General features: G+C 51.1%; 1 protein-coding gene and 1 non-coding gene across 2 annotated transcripts; both read right to left on the reverse strand.

The window, feature by feature from the left end:
* Window positions 1-1,933: 1,933 nt before the first annotated feature.
* Window positions 1,934-9,218, reverse strand: LOC107160882 (melanoma-associated antigen D4). The gene is made up of 13 exons (XM_015507485.2): window positions 9,062-9,218; window positions 7,844-8,084; window positions 6,773-7,600; window positions 6,190-6,393; window positions 6,019-6,082; window positions 5,824-5,903; window positions 5,388-5,479; window positions 4,697-4,776; window positions 4,571-4,613; window positions 4,159-4,221; window positions 3,055-3,169; window positions 2,347-2,777; window positions 1,934-2,140 (listed from the first exon to the last, which is right to left on the reverse strand). The coding sequence occupies exons 2-13, from the start codon at window positions 8,051-8,053 to the stop codon at window positions 2,131-2,133; spliced, it is 2,220 nt and encodes a 739-aa protein (XP_015362971.1). The 5' UTR covers window positions 8,054-8,084; window positions 9,062-9,218; the 3' UTR covers window positions 1,934-2,130.
* Window positions 3,399-3,528, reverse strand: LOC125614275. The gene has a single exon (XR_007344882.1). It is a non-coding gene; the product is annotated as a small nucleolar RNA SNORA11 (small nucleolar RNA).
* Window positions 9,219-17,007: the final 7,789 nt, after the last annotated feature.

The following is a 17,007-nucleotide window of genomic DNA, read 5'->3' on the forward strand; positions in this document are numbered from 1 at the left end:
TGTTACTCTGATGCAGCTGGCTCCTCACATTTCTCACCCTTTTGCTGGGCCTAATAAGCCCCTCCTTTCGGGGCTGCCTGATGGATGGAAACATGGGCTCCCAAATGAGATCCTAGGTGAACATTCAGAGCAGAATTCCACATAACCATGGATAACTGGAAACCAGCAGAGCAATACTAGTGTGTGAACAAGTGCAGAAGGACTCCAAAGTCCTCAGATGTGGAGAAGGCTGTAGGTAGGTTCAGGTGCCTTGTGTACCACAGCCACAGACCTGCCACATCAGAGGGTCTCTGAAAACACTTTGCCAAGAGAAAACGTCAACCTCTGTGGTGAGGGTCCCGTGGAAGGTCACAGGCTGGGGATGGAGGGAGGTCTGACTTGGTCTTCTCTTGACACAGAGAGTGTGGAGGCGTGGTCTCCACATGGGCCCAGCCAACCCTCCAGTGGGACCCACACTCGGTCAGCCATTTCTGAGGCCATCTTCCGCTCTGCTTCTAGACAACCTGTCTACTCCCACTCTCCCTTCCTCCCTTGCTCTTAGCACAGCACCACAGAGAGTGTGGAGCCTTGGACCCTGGTGTGGCCCATTCGGGGAAAGGGAGGCAGAAGGGGGAGCACCCTGCAAGGCTGGAAGGCCTGGACGGTTCTGGTCACATTGGGTACCACTCATCACACCCGGAACCTATAATCCCACACACCTCTTATCCCTCCCTCCATCCCAACCATGGACCCACACAGAGAAAGCGAAGAACACTCCATTACTCTGTGTGTTTGTGTGTGTGTGGTGCATGCGTGAATGTTCAAATTAATCATTGAGGCTCGGTGAAGGTCAGAATCACAGAAGGTCAGTCGCTGAGGCCCAGAGTGGGCCCTTACTTCAAACAGAAGAAATCACACCACAGGCCCCCAAATGGTACATGCACCCGATACCTGTGTGGAAAACAGGGCCAAGTCCTGGATATGTGACCTATGCAGCCCCACCCAACCTCAGAAGAGCTCCAATGTGGAATCACGTTCTGCTATCACTCTCTTGAAATTCTTAATCACTTTCAAGGAAATCAACCTTGGTCTTCCTTTTCCACTGAGCCTCAAAATAATGTGGGCAGCCTGGGTCTAGATCTGGGTCAGGCTCTGAGAACTCACTGGGACAAAAGAGGCAAGGCTGCAGCAGGGACACTGGCACCACTGCGTGCCTCCTAGTCCTCTGGGCTGTGTTCTACCTGGCGATGGCCATTACTGGGGAACCCCAGGAAGCCCAGGGCACCATCTCTGCCAGGGATGGAGCTCCTCCCAGGGAACCAGCCTGTCTCTTCCCTCCGCATCTTGCTGGAAACGGACTGGCCTGCTTCAGGATGAGAGGGGCAGTGAAGCCCCCACCCCTCGCTGGCCATGGGCTGATTAAGCTTTTCTGTTTGTCCTCATTGGTCAGCAATTTTCACTCTTACCCACTGCAGGGCTGAGGCCATCAACCCGGGGCCCTCCTCACTGGGCTTAAGACTCCTTCCCGGGGTGAGGGTCCTGAATTGCCTCATGTTGTGCGAAGGGTTAAGGGACCAGGTCTCCATAAAAGTGGGGACTCGGGTGAGTGAACCCTGTGGTTGCCCATGGGCACAATCATTCTGTGGTACGGTGGCACTAACCTCCAGGCCTTCCATTCTCCTGCCGCCTCTTGCCTACTAGCTGCTGCTACGTGAGCTGCCTTCATGGGGCATCACAAAAGCGCTTAAACTGGGGCCTCCTCCAACTCACTGTCCCCCCTCTCACCTGGAACTGCCACACCTCCCTGCATTCCACCTGTAACTGTACCCGTGAGGTTCATCTGCAGAGGCGAGGGCCACAGATCCAGGACAATCAGAAGAAGCGACCTCCTTACCAGACCAGCCAAAGGCCAATCATAGCCACACATGCACAGGTCAAGCAAGAGACTACCCAATTCATTTTGCAACTTTAATGTAACACTGATACCAAAACATGAACACACAAGAAAAAGCACACAACGAAAGCAGGAGCAGCAAGGGGAGCTTCGAGTTGCACGGCCCCTCCGACCCACAGGGAGAAGCGCCTGGAGTGCTGCTTAAGAGGGACTCTGCAGAGGCAGTCTGGCTGGATGAGGAACATCACGGCACGTCCTCAACGCTGTCTGTAACACGAGGAATAATACGGAAACGGATGGATGGAGGCCCACAGCAACCAGCCAGGGGTGATACAAAGGGCAACGGGTATCATTCCATGTTTCCACAGGCTCACCACCACCCTGCCCCTAGCCCTCCCCCTAGCCCTCCTGGGGCCTCCCCCGGCCTCCCCCACAGCCCTCCTGCAGGTCTCACGGCCCTGGGAAAATCTTACTGGATCCAGGAGAAGAAGCTGGCGCCAACTCGGGCGGCATTTCTGGTCCGGATGGTGGAGCTGGTGCTGGGGCCATCAAGGATGCTGGTGCTGGCCCCGCCGTTGGTGCCGCTGCTGACACCAGCTCTCCATGTGGCTCTCCTGTTGGCACGGTTGCTATTCAGAATGTACTGATGGTACCTGGCCCAGAACGCAAAGGGGATCCTGGCCCAGGCGTCGCCGAAATCCCCGTCCTCATCCCAGGTCAGCAGCTCAGACTGTATGTCGTCCCAGCTCCACCGCCCAATCAGAGCTTCGTCCCCGATATTCATCTGCGCCCTCATCTGGGCCCTGGCATGTTCCTCGGCCATCTCCACATCCATCGTCTTGAAAGCATCATCCACAGCCTCCAAGAAGTGAGCCTTCCATTCCCGGGGGTCCCGGTTCTGGTTCTGAGGTGGGAAACAGCAGCCTCAGTGCCAGGGCTACCCCACAATTCGGGCAGCACCTGCTGCCGGCCACACCCTCCTAGGCGCTTCAGGAAATGACCACAAAAAGAAAGACCCCTGGAATCGGGACACATCCGGCACAATCACGACCCCTGTGAACTTGTCTTCTTCGCTTAGGAACCGCTCAGCGTCCACGCGAGGAGGCCGTGACCAAGAAACGAACAAGGCATGCAAAGTGCCACCCCCCGAGGCCTGGCACCCCACACAGGTTCCCAGGTACCTGGGCAATGAATCTCAGGACCCTCATCTTGCTGGTCTCATGGCGGGCTCGCAGGCCCCACAGAAACTCATACTCAGGCGGGCTGCTGTTGGGGATCTTCTTGTACTCCAGGTACCTGAACCAGAGAGGAAAATGTCCTTGGCTTCTTTCCCAGCAGACCCGTTGTGGAACCCATGGGTTCCATCGGGCCCCTCCTCTACCCCAGAGCTGCAGTTCGGCTGGCAGAGAAGGGCTGCCCCGCCTGCACCCAGTCTCACCCCCAGGAATTCCACCCCCAACGCGTGGCCCTCACAGCTTCACAGCAGTGGGCCCACCCGGAAGCCACGTGCAGGTCAAGAGTGGACATGTGTAGGGCATATGCTCACGGGGAGGCCACAAGTGTTGTGCCTCTCATCATCATAGCCCCAGAATTCCTGTTGGGTGTGTTGTAAACAGAGGAGCCATTCTTCGGGCCCCCTGCTCTGAGCACACCCCGTCACTAGTGGCCCAAAACAAAGAAAGACTGCCGAGCCCCTGAAAGATGTACCATTGACAATGGCAGGGAATAAAGGAAAAAAAAAAAAAAAGAGTCAGCCAAGAAGATCTCCATGGGTTAGTCTAAATTCCTGACCCTTTTGTGTGTGTGTGTGTGTGTGTGTGTGTGCCTGTCCACACACCTGCCCATCTGCCTGTGCACATGCCTGCCCGTCTGCCTGCCTGTGTCCCTGCTTGCGTGTCCTCCAAGAACCAAGGGCAGGTTGGGTCTAGGCCTGGAACCCAGGAGAGCTGGGCGCCCAGCCTTTCCAGCTGTGGGCCATACTTGGAGACCTCCCTTCTCCAAGCCCCTGGCTCCTCAGGTGTACAAAGAGCAGGGGAAATTCCTGTGGCGGTCCATAGGGCAGGTGTTCAGTGACATGGTGGCCCTAACACACACATGCCCTCAGCACACTCCCAGTCAACACAGGCTCCCAGTTCCAGAGACAGCCCCAGAATTCTGCCCCCTGACCTCACCCGGGCTGGGCCCTGCTCGTGCTGGGTTACAAAATGGGATGGGCATGTCTTCTCCACCCAACTGGCACTGTGGAGTACCCCAGAGTGATGTGAGGTCAGCTCAGCAATACTTACTTCTGCTTCACGAAGTCATCTGTGATCAGCTTCCTCAGATCACCAAGGAAAGGGTGCCTCACCCTGAGTGCAAGCAAAGACATCCATGACCAGTGAGGGTTGCAGTGGCGGACATGGGCGGCAGCATTTCCGGGCACCTTCACTGGCTTCCCAGCCCGTGGGGACTGCCTTCCCAGGACACGGCACAAAGCAGAGGCCAGGTGACCCGGTGGATCCCCTGACTCTGTCTCTCTGAGGTGTCCTCTGTGGACAGAGCTCTGAGGGGGCTGAGAGATTGGCATCATTACTGCATCCATCCCTAGGGAGACCCTCTGTTCTCTAGCTAGCCCGGGCGCCCCACTCCTTTCTAATCCCGGGACCTCCTCTGCCATAGAAGAGCACCCAAGGGCAGGGGCCGAGGAGCCAGTCATACCCAGGGCGCAGTCCCATCTTGCGGAGTGCCTCCCAGAGGATAGCTGCGAGGGGAGACGGGGGACGAGAGATTGGCACCCAAAGATGAGACCGTGGCCAAATCCCCAGGTGCAGAGCCAGCACTCACCCTCGCTGGCACGGTTGCCATTCATGAAGATGACGCCCAGAATCACCAAGAGGAGACTCAGCCGAGGAGTGTCCTTGGTCCTACAGGTGGAGAGAGAGGGAAGGGATGCTGTGCAGAGGCCACTGCCCTCAACCATGCAGCCGGCTCACCATCCACCCTCTCCCAGGTTGCCCATGGGGAGGGGAAATTCTTGGCAGGGATACGTAGCCTGATGCCCCATGGATCACAGACAATTCCACCTGGTGGAAAGAGACTTAACTGCCTCGCCCATAACCGGGGCATCTGATACCCCTCCCCCCCAGGGTTCTGCAGAGCATGGGGTGAGTCAGGGAGCACGGGCTGGGCAAGTGGCCATGGGGTGTCCAGAGGCGCCTTCAGGTGGGCCATGCCCACCTCAGGATCTGCACTCTACAGGAAGCTCTCCCTGGAGGACCACCCTGCTGCGCCCATGCCAGCAGGGATGCAGTGAACCACCTTCCTCCCACCCAAGGGCAAAAATCCCAACAGCAACAAGGTCTCGCCCCCCCCCCCAGGATGCTACTCATTTTATACAGCGGTCCCTGGGCACTGCAACCTCCAAGGGTGGGCCCTGCCAGGGGGGCCCTCCAGCCCTGGGTTCCTGGACCCTCAGAGGATGCAGACAGGGACAAGGCATCCCCAAGGAGGTCACGACATTCTTTCCCCTCCTTACTTCCCGAGAAGACGAGCTGAAGAATCCCGGGTGCAGATGAGAATGTACAGGTGCTCCTCCTTGTCGATTTCCTTCAGGTGGATCCCAAACTTCTACATGGTGAGAAAACAGAGTGAGATCTACCCCCACGCTGGGCATCGTGCAGCCAGCCAGTCAAGCCCCATGAGACGTGTCCTCCTCCCCTACTCCAAACCTGTGTGTGAGGGTGGCGGGGGGGAGGACAGGAGACCCACCACAGGAGACAGACTCTCAGAGCAGGGCCTGGGAAGGGGCAGGTGTCGCCCTGCGGGGGCAGTGGAAACTCACAGGTGGAGGGCTAGCGGAGGTCCCCAGAGCAGGCAGGGTGGGAACTGGGCCTCCAGGGGCCACAGGCCATCCCACTGCTCCACAGCTCTAATCTCCAGTGGCGTGGAGCAGCTTCTGTCCCCGCACCCACCTTTTCCAGAGTGTAGGTGGCTCGTTCAATGATCTCAGGGAAATGTTCGTCATATTCCCGAATGACGTCCTTCATCATGTCTGTGGGAGGGGGGCAGTTAGGGGAGGCACCCGGGCTGAGCAGGGTCCTCATAGCTGAGCTCCCTCAGCCAGTCATGCTGAAGGCAGCGGGTCGGGGCCCCGCTCTGCTGCCTACCTGAGCGCTTGATGGGGATCTTCTTGTAGTCTTTAATCATTAGGTATTTCACCAGCTTATTTGCCTGGAGGAGGAGGAAGGCGGGGGTACATCGAGGCATGGGTGGCCAAACAGTGCTGGCCCGTGGGGTAGGAGGGGATGGTGACGCAGAGTGTGGACTTCTTATCTTACCCTCTCTTGCAGAAGGGTCACGTTGCGAGGGGGCAAGCACAGGACATGCCTCGAAGGTATCTGGGACCTTGGGGCCACCGGGGGCCGAGGGGCCGGCTGAGCCTGTGCCAAAGAGGGGGGCTGCGATGCTCTCCAGGTTGGTGGCACGGCGGGGGGCTCTCTCTCCTCCTCGCTGCTCTCATAATCCTCGACAAGGTGCTTGGACTGTATCATGAGAGAGAGAGGAGACAAGCGGGACTAGCAGACTTCCCGTGCCAATGCACCCGCCACACACCTTCCCCCCAACAGGCGCTTGGAGGCGAGAGTAGTATGAGCAGTGGCTGGCACGTGCTGAGAGCTTGCTAAGTGCCAGGCTCTGAGCCAGCCTCTTCTCCCACCAGCCCCGAGGGCTGGAACTACGTGGAGTCAAAACCAGACTCAGCAGCCTTGTGCTGCGGAAGCATGGACTAAGCTGGGATGAGAGTAGGGGGAGGGTGGGGAGGGGAGGAGAGGAGAGGAGAGGTGAGGTGGGGAGAGGAGAAGGGGGAGAGAAGGGGCAAGGCAGGGGAGCCAGGGGCTGTGCCGATGGCACAGGAGTCCATACCTTCTTTGTCCTCTTGCCTCCCATTCTGGTCCAGGGCTCAGCACTGTGCTGGGCAGTGGCAGCTGCCCCCTCCTGCTCAGGGATGCTTGTGGCCGCCTTGGCCTTGGCCGCGGCTGCTGCCGCCACGTTCTGAGGCTCCACCCACCGAGTCTTGGCCAGCGCCTTCCCAGACTTGGTGGTCTTGGGCCGGGTGGCTGACCCCTCCCTGGCAGGTGCTGCCTGGGGCACACAAGAGGCAGCACTGGGACCCTCTGTGGGGGCCTCTTGGGCTGGGGCAGGTCTCTTGGGACGAGGGAAGGCCATGCCACTGACACCTGCCGGCTGAGTGAAATCAAAGACATCGTTCTGGCCCAGGAAGGCTGTCTGGGGCTGGGTGGCATCCCTCTCGCTGGCACTTGGAGCCTGAGTGAAAGCACAGGCGGTGCTAGGGCCCTCTGCAGCAGCTTCCTGCGCCAGGAAGGCTGTCTGGGGCTGTGTGGAGGTTGCTGGAGCCCCAGGGGCAGCCCCCTCACTGGCGACTAGCGTCTGGGAGGTCTGCTGAGAGGCAAGGCTGGTCTCAGGGGTGGCCCCCTGAGCCTCGGCATATGTCATTGCCTGGGCGTCCTCTACTAGGGCCTGCTGTGCGGCCCTCATCTGGTTAGAGATCGCCTGGTTGAAGGACCTGCGGGCAGCAGAGGCAGCAGCCCGAGCGGCTCGGTTGGAGGCGGCAGAGCGGGCTACGTTGGCAGCGCGGGCCTCCGTCTCATTGGCAAGGGTGTCCGGATCCAGCTGCAGTGCCTCCACCAGGGTCTGGGCCAGCACAGGGTTTTCCAGTTCCCAGGGCTCATTCTGCAAGGCCAGAGGAGCGGGGCACGAGAGGGGAGGGCATACACAAGTCGACACACTGCCATGGTGCTTCCCAGGAGGCCCAGCCTCCTCCCACCAGCTGGCCCTGGCCACCCCTCAGCAAGACAGGGAAGGTTCGGGAAAGCTGGCCATGCCTTGCGCACTCGGCCCTCCCCCTTCCTTCACCCACCCCGCTGCACAGGGGTCAAGGCTCAGGGCAAGCAGGTGCTCAAGAAGGGGCCTCACCGCTAAGAAGCGAAAGCCTGAACCCAAGCTCCCAAAGGCTCTCAGGAGATGGATGTCAAGGCTGGTGAGGGTGCCATAGCCACCGAAAGCACCAAATTCTTCATAGTCGTTGCCTCCAACCATCTCTTCCTCCCTGGCTCGCTGGCTCCCCTCATCCATGTCTCCAGAGTTGGAGTTTTCCGACTGCCCGCTGTGGCTTCTCTCAGCCATGCCGCGGGTCCCAAGGAGAAGACAGCTCAGCCTGAGAGGGAGGGTGAGGCAGCTTCAGGGGGAGGGTGCAGGACTCAGTGAGGCGGGATCTCTCGCGAGCTGAGGGGCCGCAATCATCAGGTTACTAAGCAGTACAAGGCAGCACAAGGAGGTGGTGGTGGCGCAGCGGCGGCGGTGGCAGCAGCGACGGGGGTGGCGTGGGGGGTCTGACGGGGTAGCCGCGGTCAGGGGCAGAGCCCCACCAGAGGGATAGAGGAGGCCCCGTCCCCGTCCCCAAAGGGCTGTTGACCACCGGCAGGCTCCCCATCCCTGAGGCTACGTTACAGCGTTTGAACTGGGGGTGCACCTGAGAGCTCAGGTCCCAAGAGTCCCGAAGGGGATGCGTTGAGAGAGGGAGAAACAAAGGGCTTGGGCTTGAGGGCCACAGCTGGGGACCACGACCAAGGGGGAGCCGACACCAGGGCTCAGACAACAGCGACAGCCCCAAGCTCTGGGAAACCGAATCCCGGGGACCTTGGGGCCAGGTCCCCGCCAGGGCGGGGGTGGAGGGGGGATTCAGCTGATTCCGGTCTAGGCTGGGCTCGGAAAGGATGGCTAGGGGTGGATGGTGCATAGGATGAGGGCCTTGGACCGAGGCGAGGTTCCAACTGGAGCCCTGGTGAGCTCAGGTCCAAGGGCCGGGTCTCCGGGAAGGGGGCAAGCGGTCAGCTCCTCCGGAGTCATCTAGGAGCCTGGGGTGGGGGTGGGGCCTCGGACCTAAGGAAGCTCAGCTCTGAGCACACGGGTCTGCCCCACGGGTGGGGAGCATGGGCTCTGGGGCCGGTAGGCTGGGGTCTGGGCGCGCGGGCGTGATGGTCATAGCGGGGGTGCTCCTATCTCCACCTCGGGTCTAATGGGGTTCCGGTTCCGAGCGCTCCGGCTTTGTTCAGATCCGGAGGGCGGGGGCAGGGCGCAGCGTGTCGGGTTGCACTCGCCCTCGCCAGGTCCTGTCTGGGGCTGGATCCTTACCTTCCCTGGGGCTCCAATGGCGTCCGTCCTCAGCACCAGGAACCCCGCAGCCGCGCCCTCGCCTACTGCTGCCAGCACAGCAGCTCGGACCATCCCGCCCCTTTTCTCCGCGCACCCCCGGCGGCTGGGGAGCCTGCGCATGCGCGGACCCCTCCAGCCCTCCCGCTTTCCCAACAAAAGCCCTTTCCTCCAGGTCCCCAGTGCGCATGCGATTCCGCGGGTNGTGGGTGGGCAGGGGGGCGGCGGGGTGGGGGTCTTCTTCCCGCCAGATGCCCCTTCACCCCTCCTCCTCCCACCGCAGGCGAGCTCACTCGTACCCCGCAGTACAGCTCCACGCACCCAAGTTTCTATTCTCAACCCACACCCCTCACTGTTGCACAATGCTTCTAGCTGCTGCCCTTTCACCCAAGCTCCTCCAGCCTGGTCCTGGATACTTTATGCCCCATTTCCCCGACATGTCCCCTTTGGCCACGTCAAAGAGGTCTCTGGCAGCGTCTGGAACCGCAACAAGTGGGAAACCCTCGACCTGTGACCTGCGGGGCCAGGAAACTGTTGGTGGCCAGAGGATGGAAGCGCCCCTCGCGCTGCCCTCCACCATCCATCTCTGGGACCCCCAGACACTCTGGCTACATCTGCCACCTCCACTGCCTTTCTTGCAGCTTGGCAGGCCACAGCGGGATCCGTTGCCAGGCCTGTGTTCCTCTCTCAGCAGCTCTGGCAGGTGCATGGAGCCTCCCCATTTGACAGACCAGGAAACAGAGGCACAGACAGACACAGGGCAAGGGCCAGACAAGTCCCGGAGCCAGTGAACAGAACGTGCACCATTTGGGCCCGGTTCTTTCTGAGAGCAAAGTCCCTGTTGTGCTCCTGCAGGCCTGGGGACCAAGGCACCCTCCTCTCCTCCATTGGAGCCATATACCTCCCCCACCACCGCATCTGCCCCAAAGGAGCAAGGGTTGTGCTCTGGGAGGCCTAAGCTCATGCCCTGAGCTCTGTGTGGGCCCATCCATATGTGGCCCTTGTTCCTTGTGGAGGTGGGGGGGGGATCTGCTCTCTGCTGCCACTGCAGAGCCTCTTGCCTGTGACGCCCTCAGGCTGCCTTCAGAGACCTTCCAGGTGCCCGGAGGGAGCTGCCAAGACAAGCGGGTGTTTCTTGACAGTCTGTCCCATGGCAAGCCCTGGTTCAGAACCAATGCTTGCCTGCCCCCTTCCACGCCAGGGGTGGTCTTGCAGAAAAAAAGCTATGCCCCGCCCCCGGCTGTGGGAGCCTGCTGGGGTCACTAGAGCCCCCTGAACCTGGCTCTCCAATGTGAAAACATGGGAAGCACAGTAAGGGGATCCTGCCCAAGGACATCCAGGCTGCTGTGCTTCTAGGATGACCAGGAGAGACTGCTTTTGAGGCAGAGAATACAAAAGCCCCATCTCAAATCGGAATGCAACTCTTCTTTTCCCAAGAAGAAAACATGTGAATTTATTTCCGCTCTGTGTGACAGGGAGCCTTCAGAATGAAGACCCAGAAGAACAGGGAGACCTGCGTATGTGGGGGAACAATCTTGCAGAAGTACGGTTGTGGGACCAAACGGTATAACACAATGCTAATAAAAGGAGGGGAGCTTCAGAAGCCCTGCAACTTGGGATTCGTTTCTGTGTCCCTGCATGACATCCACTTATTCTGGGTATGGGAAGGACCCCTCTGGAATGATGTTCTTAGGGTCCAAGTTAGGGGAGCTTTGGAGCATTCTTTGACAGCCGGCTTCAGGGGAGAAGGGTGGGAAAAAGTCAGAGAGCCTTCCCTCCTTCTGCTCTTTTCTCCGAGGCCACAGCACCGTATCCTGGGGCACAGTGTCCTGAACCCCATCATTCATCCTCCCCAAGAAGTTGCCACCAGTCAACTGGGTGGGTGCCTTGTCTCCTAAGCCATTGGACCAGTCTCCCCCAGTCAGGCCAGTCCAGTTAAACAGCCAACAGTGTGTCTAGGTACAAAGAGGTGGCTTCGCAGGTGGGCTTCCTCCCCAGTGGGCCTCTCCGTGGTGGGATCCAACAGGTGTCTAGTGACGGGCATTGCTAAATGGAAGCAGAGGAGGAGCGGAGGTTAGTGGTCAGAACCACTTCCATCTCTGAGTCTAGAGGGCCGTCGGTCAGGAAGATTTCCAGGTTGGAGTGTGAGGCATCTTCAAGTGAAGAGAGGACTGGCAATGGCAGCCCAAAAGAGTTCCCTGGTCTGCGGTGTGGGTCAGGTGTTGCAGTGAACTTTCTGTGTGGCTTGTTTGGAAACAGGTACAAAGGTTGTCCGTCCGTGCATAAGCTGCTGTGGTGATTTCTCTGGCTTCTGTAATGAGAATGTGTTGGACGCTTACTCTGTCACAAGCACCGTTACAAACACTTGATATCTTAATATTTACGTGTAATATAGCTCATTGAGTCCTCACAGACATGTCATGTGATGAGACACATATTTGCCCATCCTCGTTTTATAGACGAGAAGGCCAAAGAACAGAGTAACTTGCCCAAGGTCCGGGGTAGCAAGACTTGGAGACCTTGTCTGTATAGACTGAGAGCTGGTGGAAGAATTGAGGAGTTCTCAAGGGTATTAAGTAGGTCTAATTTGGGGAGCCAGTGATTTTCTTTTGCAATTAAGCTTGTTTTTCACGGATACTCAGGAACATTAAAAAAAAATGAATCTTATTGGGACACCATGTGATGTTCTGATAGTCCTGCACATTGTATAATGTTTACTTTCCCTTAATTCATTTTATCCTATACATAAATCATAGGAGTGGTACTTATCGATGTGTTACTATGTAATGTTTCTATGGCCTTGTCCGCTATGTAATGTTTAAATCAGCTCAAACACGTCTATCTCCTCCAATGCTTTTCATTCCTTTATGTCCACAACTTTCAAAATCCTTTCTTTTAGCTCTGTGAAATGTGCAGTACATTGTTACCGTCTACACTCACCCTACCCTGCAGTGGCACACCAGGGCTTCTTACTCCCTCCTAACTGTGTCTCATCACCCATTGACCAACCTATATAATCAGTCCCTCCTTGTCCCCTTCTCTCCCCAACCTCTGGGAACCACCACTCTACTCTCAACTTCTGTCAGATCACACTTTTCAGATTCCACAAATGAGTGGGATCATAGGGTACTTTTCTTTGTTGCCTGGCTGCTTTCACTGAACATAGCAATGTCACAGTGCAAATGACAGAATTTCATTGTTTTATGTCTGCATAGTATCCCTTATTTATATGTAGTATCTTGTCTTTATCCATTTCATCCTTTGGTGAACACTTGGGTTGTTTCCATTTCACTTCTTTTATAAGAATTATTTATTCATTTGTTGCATGTTGATAAACAAAATCATGTTGTATTTATTGTGTATGACATGAGGTTTTGAAAGTTCTTAAACATTGAGGAATGCCAGGCTAGCAGTTTTTGGAATTACGGAATCAGATCTTGACCTGATTAGTTTCCATCTCTCAGAAATCCCTTTCCTGTGTGGTAGGCTTGTCATATAAATTTTCAGTTTATAAATACTTAGGTGGTAAGCAAAATCTTATTGCTGTTATTTCATTCTGGTTGTAAGCATAAGGATCTGTCCTATTTCTTTTTTTTTTTTCTCACTGAACCTTGTGCTTTTAAGATGTATCAATGTTGCTATGCAAACATGGAAGATGTCTCTAAGCTGTTATGCACTGCAATGAGGTAGTGTGTATTTGTAACATTTTACCTCTGAATTCCCCTAAGGGTGGATAAACATTTTCCCATTTATGGTAATAACAATGCATTTATATTTTCTAAGTAATTAGTGTATGATTTTTTGTATAATCATTTAACAAATGTCTCTGGGGTAAATATCTGGAGGATGGCATAGGAATAAATTCTAAAGGACAAAAAATACTGCTGGATTTTCAGTGTCATACTGTTAAGAAATTATGGTACAAAGGCTATCAGAGAGATGGAGCTGTTTCTTCCCCTTTCATTCCTTGGGGGAAGTTCTGTCTTACTTGATCTTTATGGCATCATGATTCCTTTTCTGCATTCATAACTGAATGTCACCAGTGTTAATTTTAATTTATAGGTGCATGGTGATGTGAAAATACAACCCTTAGCCTGGAAGATTTGTTTTTGGGAGGACAGAGAAGTCCTCTTCAACCCAGTGTTTCCCCTACAGCTATCTTTTCCCTTAGGAGCTCATGCAACAAACTTGTTTACCAGTAAGTCAGTGTTCTGGCTCTTAAACTGGTCTCACAGTATTCAAATTTTCATCATTTAGGCTTCTTTAATTCTTAATAGTTTGACCTTATCATTTAGATAGTACAAATTGTAAACACTTCTCATAGGCAATTCAATGACTCTTCGTATTCCTCATTTATCCTCCTTTTACTTAAAACTGATCACTTTGGAATGAATCTGACCTAACTTTCCTAAGTACATATATGGATATACTACAGTGACTCTCACCATTATGTATATCCACAAGACACTAATTTATAAATGTAAGAAAATAGCAGAAAGATCTGTACAGTAGAGGAAAGGGATTAGGGAAGAGGGAGGAGGCGGAGGGTAAGTGTAAGTACTGGAGACTGAATTGAGCAAATCAGATTCCATGTATTTATAATTATGTCAAAATGAATCCTAATGTTACATATAGCTAATGTGAATCAATAAAAATGAAATACAAGGAAAGAAAACAATATTTAAAAGAATTGGCTACTTCAGATTCTCTTTAACTAGTAATCACATATATCTAACTTATTGGTGTCTTTCCTTGCATAGAATATTATTTTGTGTACATCCATCCACCACTTAAATCTATCAATTCATCCATCTTTTCTGTTTTTTTTAATTTATTTATCCATTGCTCTAATAAACATGATTGTGAATCTAATACATAATGGGTTCTGGGTTAGGCCCTCAGGATATACAATGGAGAACAAAATAGATAGTGGAACCTTTCACTTTGGGGCTTGTACTGGAATCTGAAGACATGTTGGTATGAGGTAGGAGGATTGCAAGATCAAGGCCAGCCTCAACAACTTCGAAACTTAGCAAGACTCCATTTCAAAAGAAAAAAAGGGGCGGGGGCTGGGGATGTGGCTTAGTAGTTAAGTACCCCTGGATTCAATCCCTGGTACAAATGAATAAATAAATAAATGTTGGTATGAAAGTTTATTGTAGCTGTGATTAACTCTATAATTACTTGTCTTTAAGCAAATGATATTATTCTTGGGTCTCAATCAATTAAAAGGCTTTAAGAGCAAAACTGAGACTTCCTTGGGGAAAAAAATCCCAGATGTAGACTGTCAACATCAGCTCCTGCCTGAGAATTTGAGCCTGCCCTTTCTTATCACCCCATCCTATGGATTTCAGACTTGCCTGGCCAGTTCACACAATTGTGTGATCCAATTCCTTGCAATAAATCATCTTGTATATATTTAATATTTACCACATTAATGATATTAACATATATTTATGCATGTATATATCCATATATGTGTACAAACAGTAACAATATAATATATATACACATATATTCTATACATCATATTCAATTATTATATATATATATATTCTGCATTTTAACACTATATGTGTGTGTGTGTATATATATATATATATACACACACACACGCACTTTTTATATATATATATATATATATATATACACACACACACACGCACATTTAGTTCTGTCTTTCAGGTATAGCATTGTTGATACAAAAGCCATTCCAACCAACAGTAGCCTTTGTGTGCATGTAAACATCCACCCTTCACCCCCATCACAAGGCAACCAGTGATTTTCTGGTAGAAAAAGGTTCCTGTTCAGTTTCCTGATATTCATATGATAGTAATCATCCTTTCTATATACTTTCCCAGCCACATGTATTCAGATTCATTCATATTATTTTTATCGTACACATGAATAATTCAATCGTTTCTAATGCTAAGTAGTATTATATTCTATACCTCAACCACAATTCAATTATCCATACCTTTGTTGATGGACTTTAGTTTGTCACCAGGATTTTGGTTTTTATCCATAAATATTCATATGCAAGTCTTGTACTCTGGAGTCCTTGGAGTATATTCGTGTGCACTGTGTACATATATGAGAAGAAAATACTATAGGCCAGTGAACCACAACAAAAGACATAATAAAACAATTACCACAACAAAAGACATAATAAAACAATTACCAGAGTTTCTACAAATCTGAATTGAAAAATATGTTAATAAATGGGGTATTGAGCAGAGTACTCAGAAGAGTACTACAAGGTAGTGAGACCAAATGAACTCTAGAATAAATTTTGCTATTGTTCACCCTAATAAAGTTTAAAGTTTGAAAGAATGAGACACTTTCTAAGTAATCAAACTGTATTCTGAAGCAAAGATGAAATACATTTGTAGGAATGTGAATATATGGAACAGCCAAAAAATTAAATTCATAGTGTTTGCCAAGCAAACAGGGAACTAAGATGTATATGAAAGAGAAAAAGCAAATAATGGAAAACAAGCCCAGATATCACACAGATGATAGAGTTAGTAGACAAAGATATAAACAGAGGCATGAAAACTATATTCCAAGCATGAATGTGACATACATATGAGTTATAATATATAATATATAATAAAGGCCTAAATCAAACTTCTAGAGATTAAAAATGTGATATCTGTTATGATATTAGACATATTAGACATTCCAAAAGAAGAGTCACCAACATAAATTCATTACAATAAAATCTATCCAAAATGAAACACAGGAAAAATTTAGACACAAATGGGCAAATTCCAACAAAGACACAAATTACCAAAGTTCACTCAAGAATAGATAATGTCATCCTGCTCCATTCCTTTTCCTGCCAATGACAGTATTTCATTCTTCTTTATGACTGAATAATATTCTATTGTGTATATGATATTAAATGAAAAAAGCCAGGGTGGAAATACAAATACTGCAAGTTTTCTTTCATACATAAAAGCAAAACAAATGAACTACAACAACAACAAAATCTTTGACCTGAAAGTACAGTAGTGGGCCATTAGGGACCATTATTCCATTCTTTTCTTCCATAAGTTCAGCTTGAACTCAAATGAATGAGAACACATGGTTTTTGTCTTTCTGTGTCTGGCTTGTTTCAATTAACATAATGATCTTCATTTCTATCCATGTTGCCATAAATGACAGAATTTCATTCTTTTTATGGTTGAATTGTATTCCATTGTGTAAATATACCACATTTTCTTTATGCAGATATCTACTGAAGGGCATCTGATTTGGTTCCATATTTTGGCTATTGTGAATAATGCTGCAATAAACATGAAAGTGCAAGTGTTTTTGGTATGATTTCATCTCCTTTGGATATATTCCTAGTAGTGGAATTGCTGTATCATATGGTTGTTCTATTTTTAGTTTTTTGAGGAATCTCCATAGTGTTTTCCATAATGGCTGTACTAATTTATATTCCTGCCAACAATGTGTACGAGTTCCCTTTTCTCTGCATCCTCACCAGGCATTTGTTATTTCTTGTCTTTTGATGATAGGCATTTTAACTGGGGTGAGATGATATCCCACTGTGATTTTCATTTGCATTTTTTCTGATGATTAGTGAAATTCAGCATTTGTTTCACTGGGAAGGGGAGGAAGGAAGAAAGAAATTCAATGAAACAGAATCAAAAACAGAGTAGAGAAATCACTCTTGGTTTTCTTTAGCATAGAAGGGTAAATAATGGGCAAAATAATCCATGATAAAATTCAAATGAATATGAAATTCCCAACACATAAAAACGAATGAATATCTCACACTGAACCCCACTGATATATGCAATTACTATGGGTTAATAAAAATTATTAAGGAAAAGTAGATAAAGAAATGCCAGTTACTTTATCAAGAAAATTAAATAAGCAGTTAAAATCATCCCACAAAGAAAACTCCAGGCCAAAAT

The sequence above is a fragment of the Marmota marmota genome, unplaced genomic scaffold (genome assembly GCF_001458135.2).
Source record: "Marmota marmota marmota unplaced genomic scaffold, marMar, whole genome shotgun sequence".
Classification (NCBI taxonomy): domain Eukaryota; kingdom Metazoa; phylum Chordata; class Mammalia; order Rodentia; family Sciuridae; genus Marmota; species Marmota marmota.

What these genes read in the sequence shown, in the direction of transcription:
- LOC107160882 (XM_015507485.2), bottom strand. Translation starts at nt 8,053, where the DNA reads ATGGCTGAGAGAAGCCACAGCGGGCAGTCGGAAAACTCCAACTCTGGA. An exon ending in CAGGCTTTCGCTTCTTAGCG is followed by an intron (nt 7,601 to 7,843) that starts GTGAGGCCCCTT and finishes CTGGCCTTGCAG; the next exon opens with AATGAGCCCTGGGAACTGGA. An exon ending in GATCCCCATCAAGCGCTCAG is followed by an intron (nt 5,904 to 6,018) that starts GTAGGCAGCAGA and finishes CCCCTCCCACAG; the next exon opens with ACATGATGAAGGACGTCATT.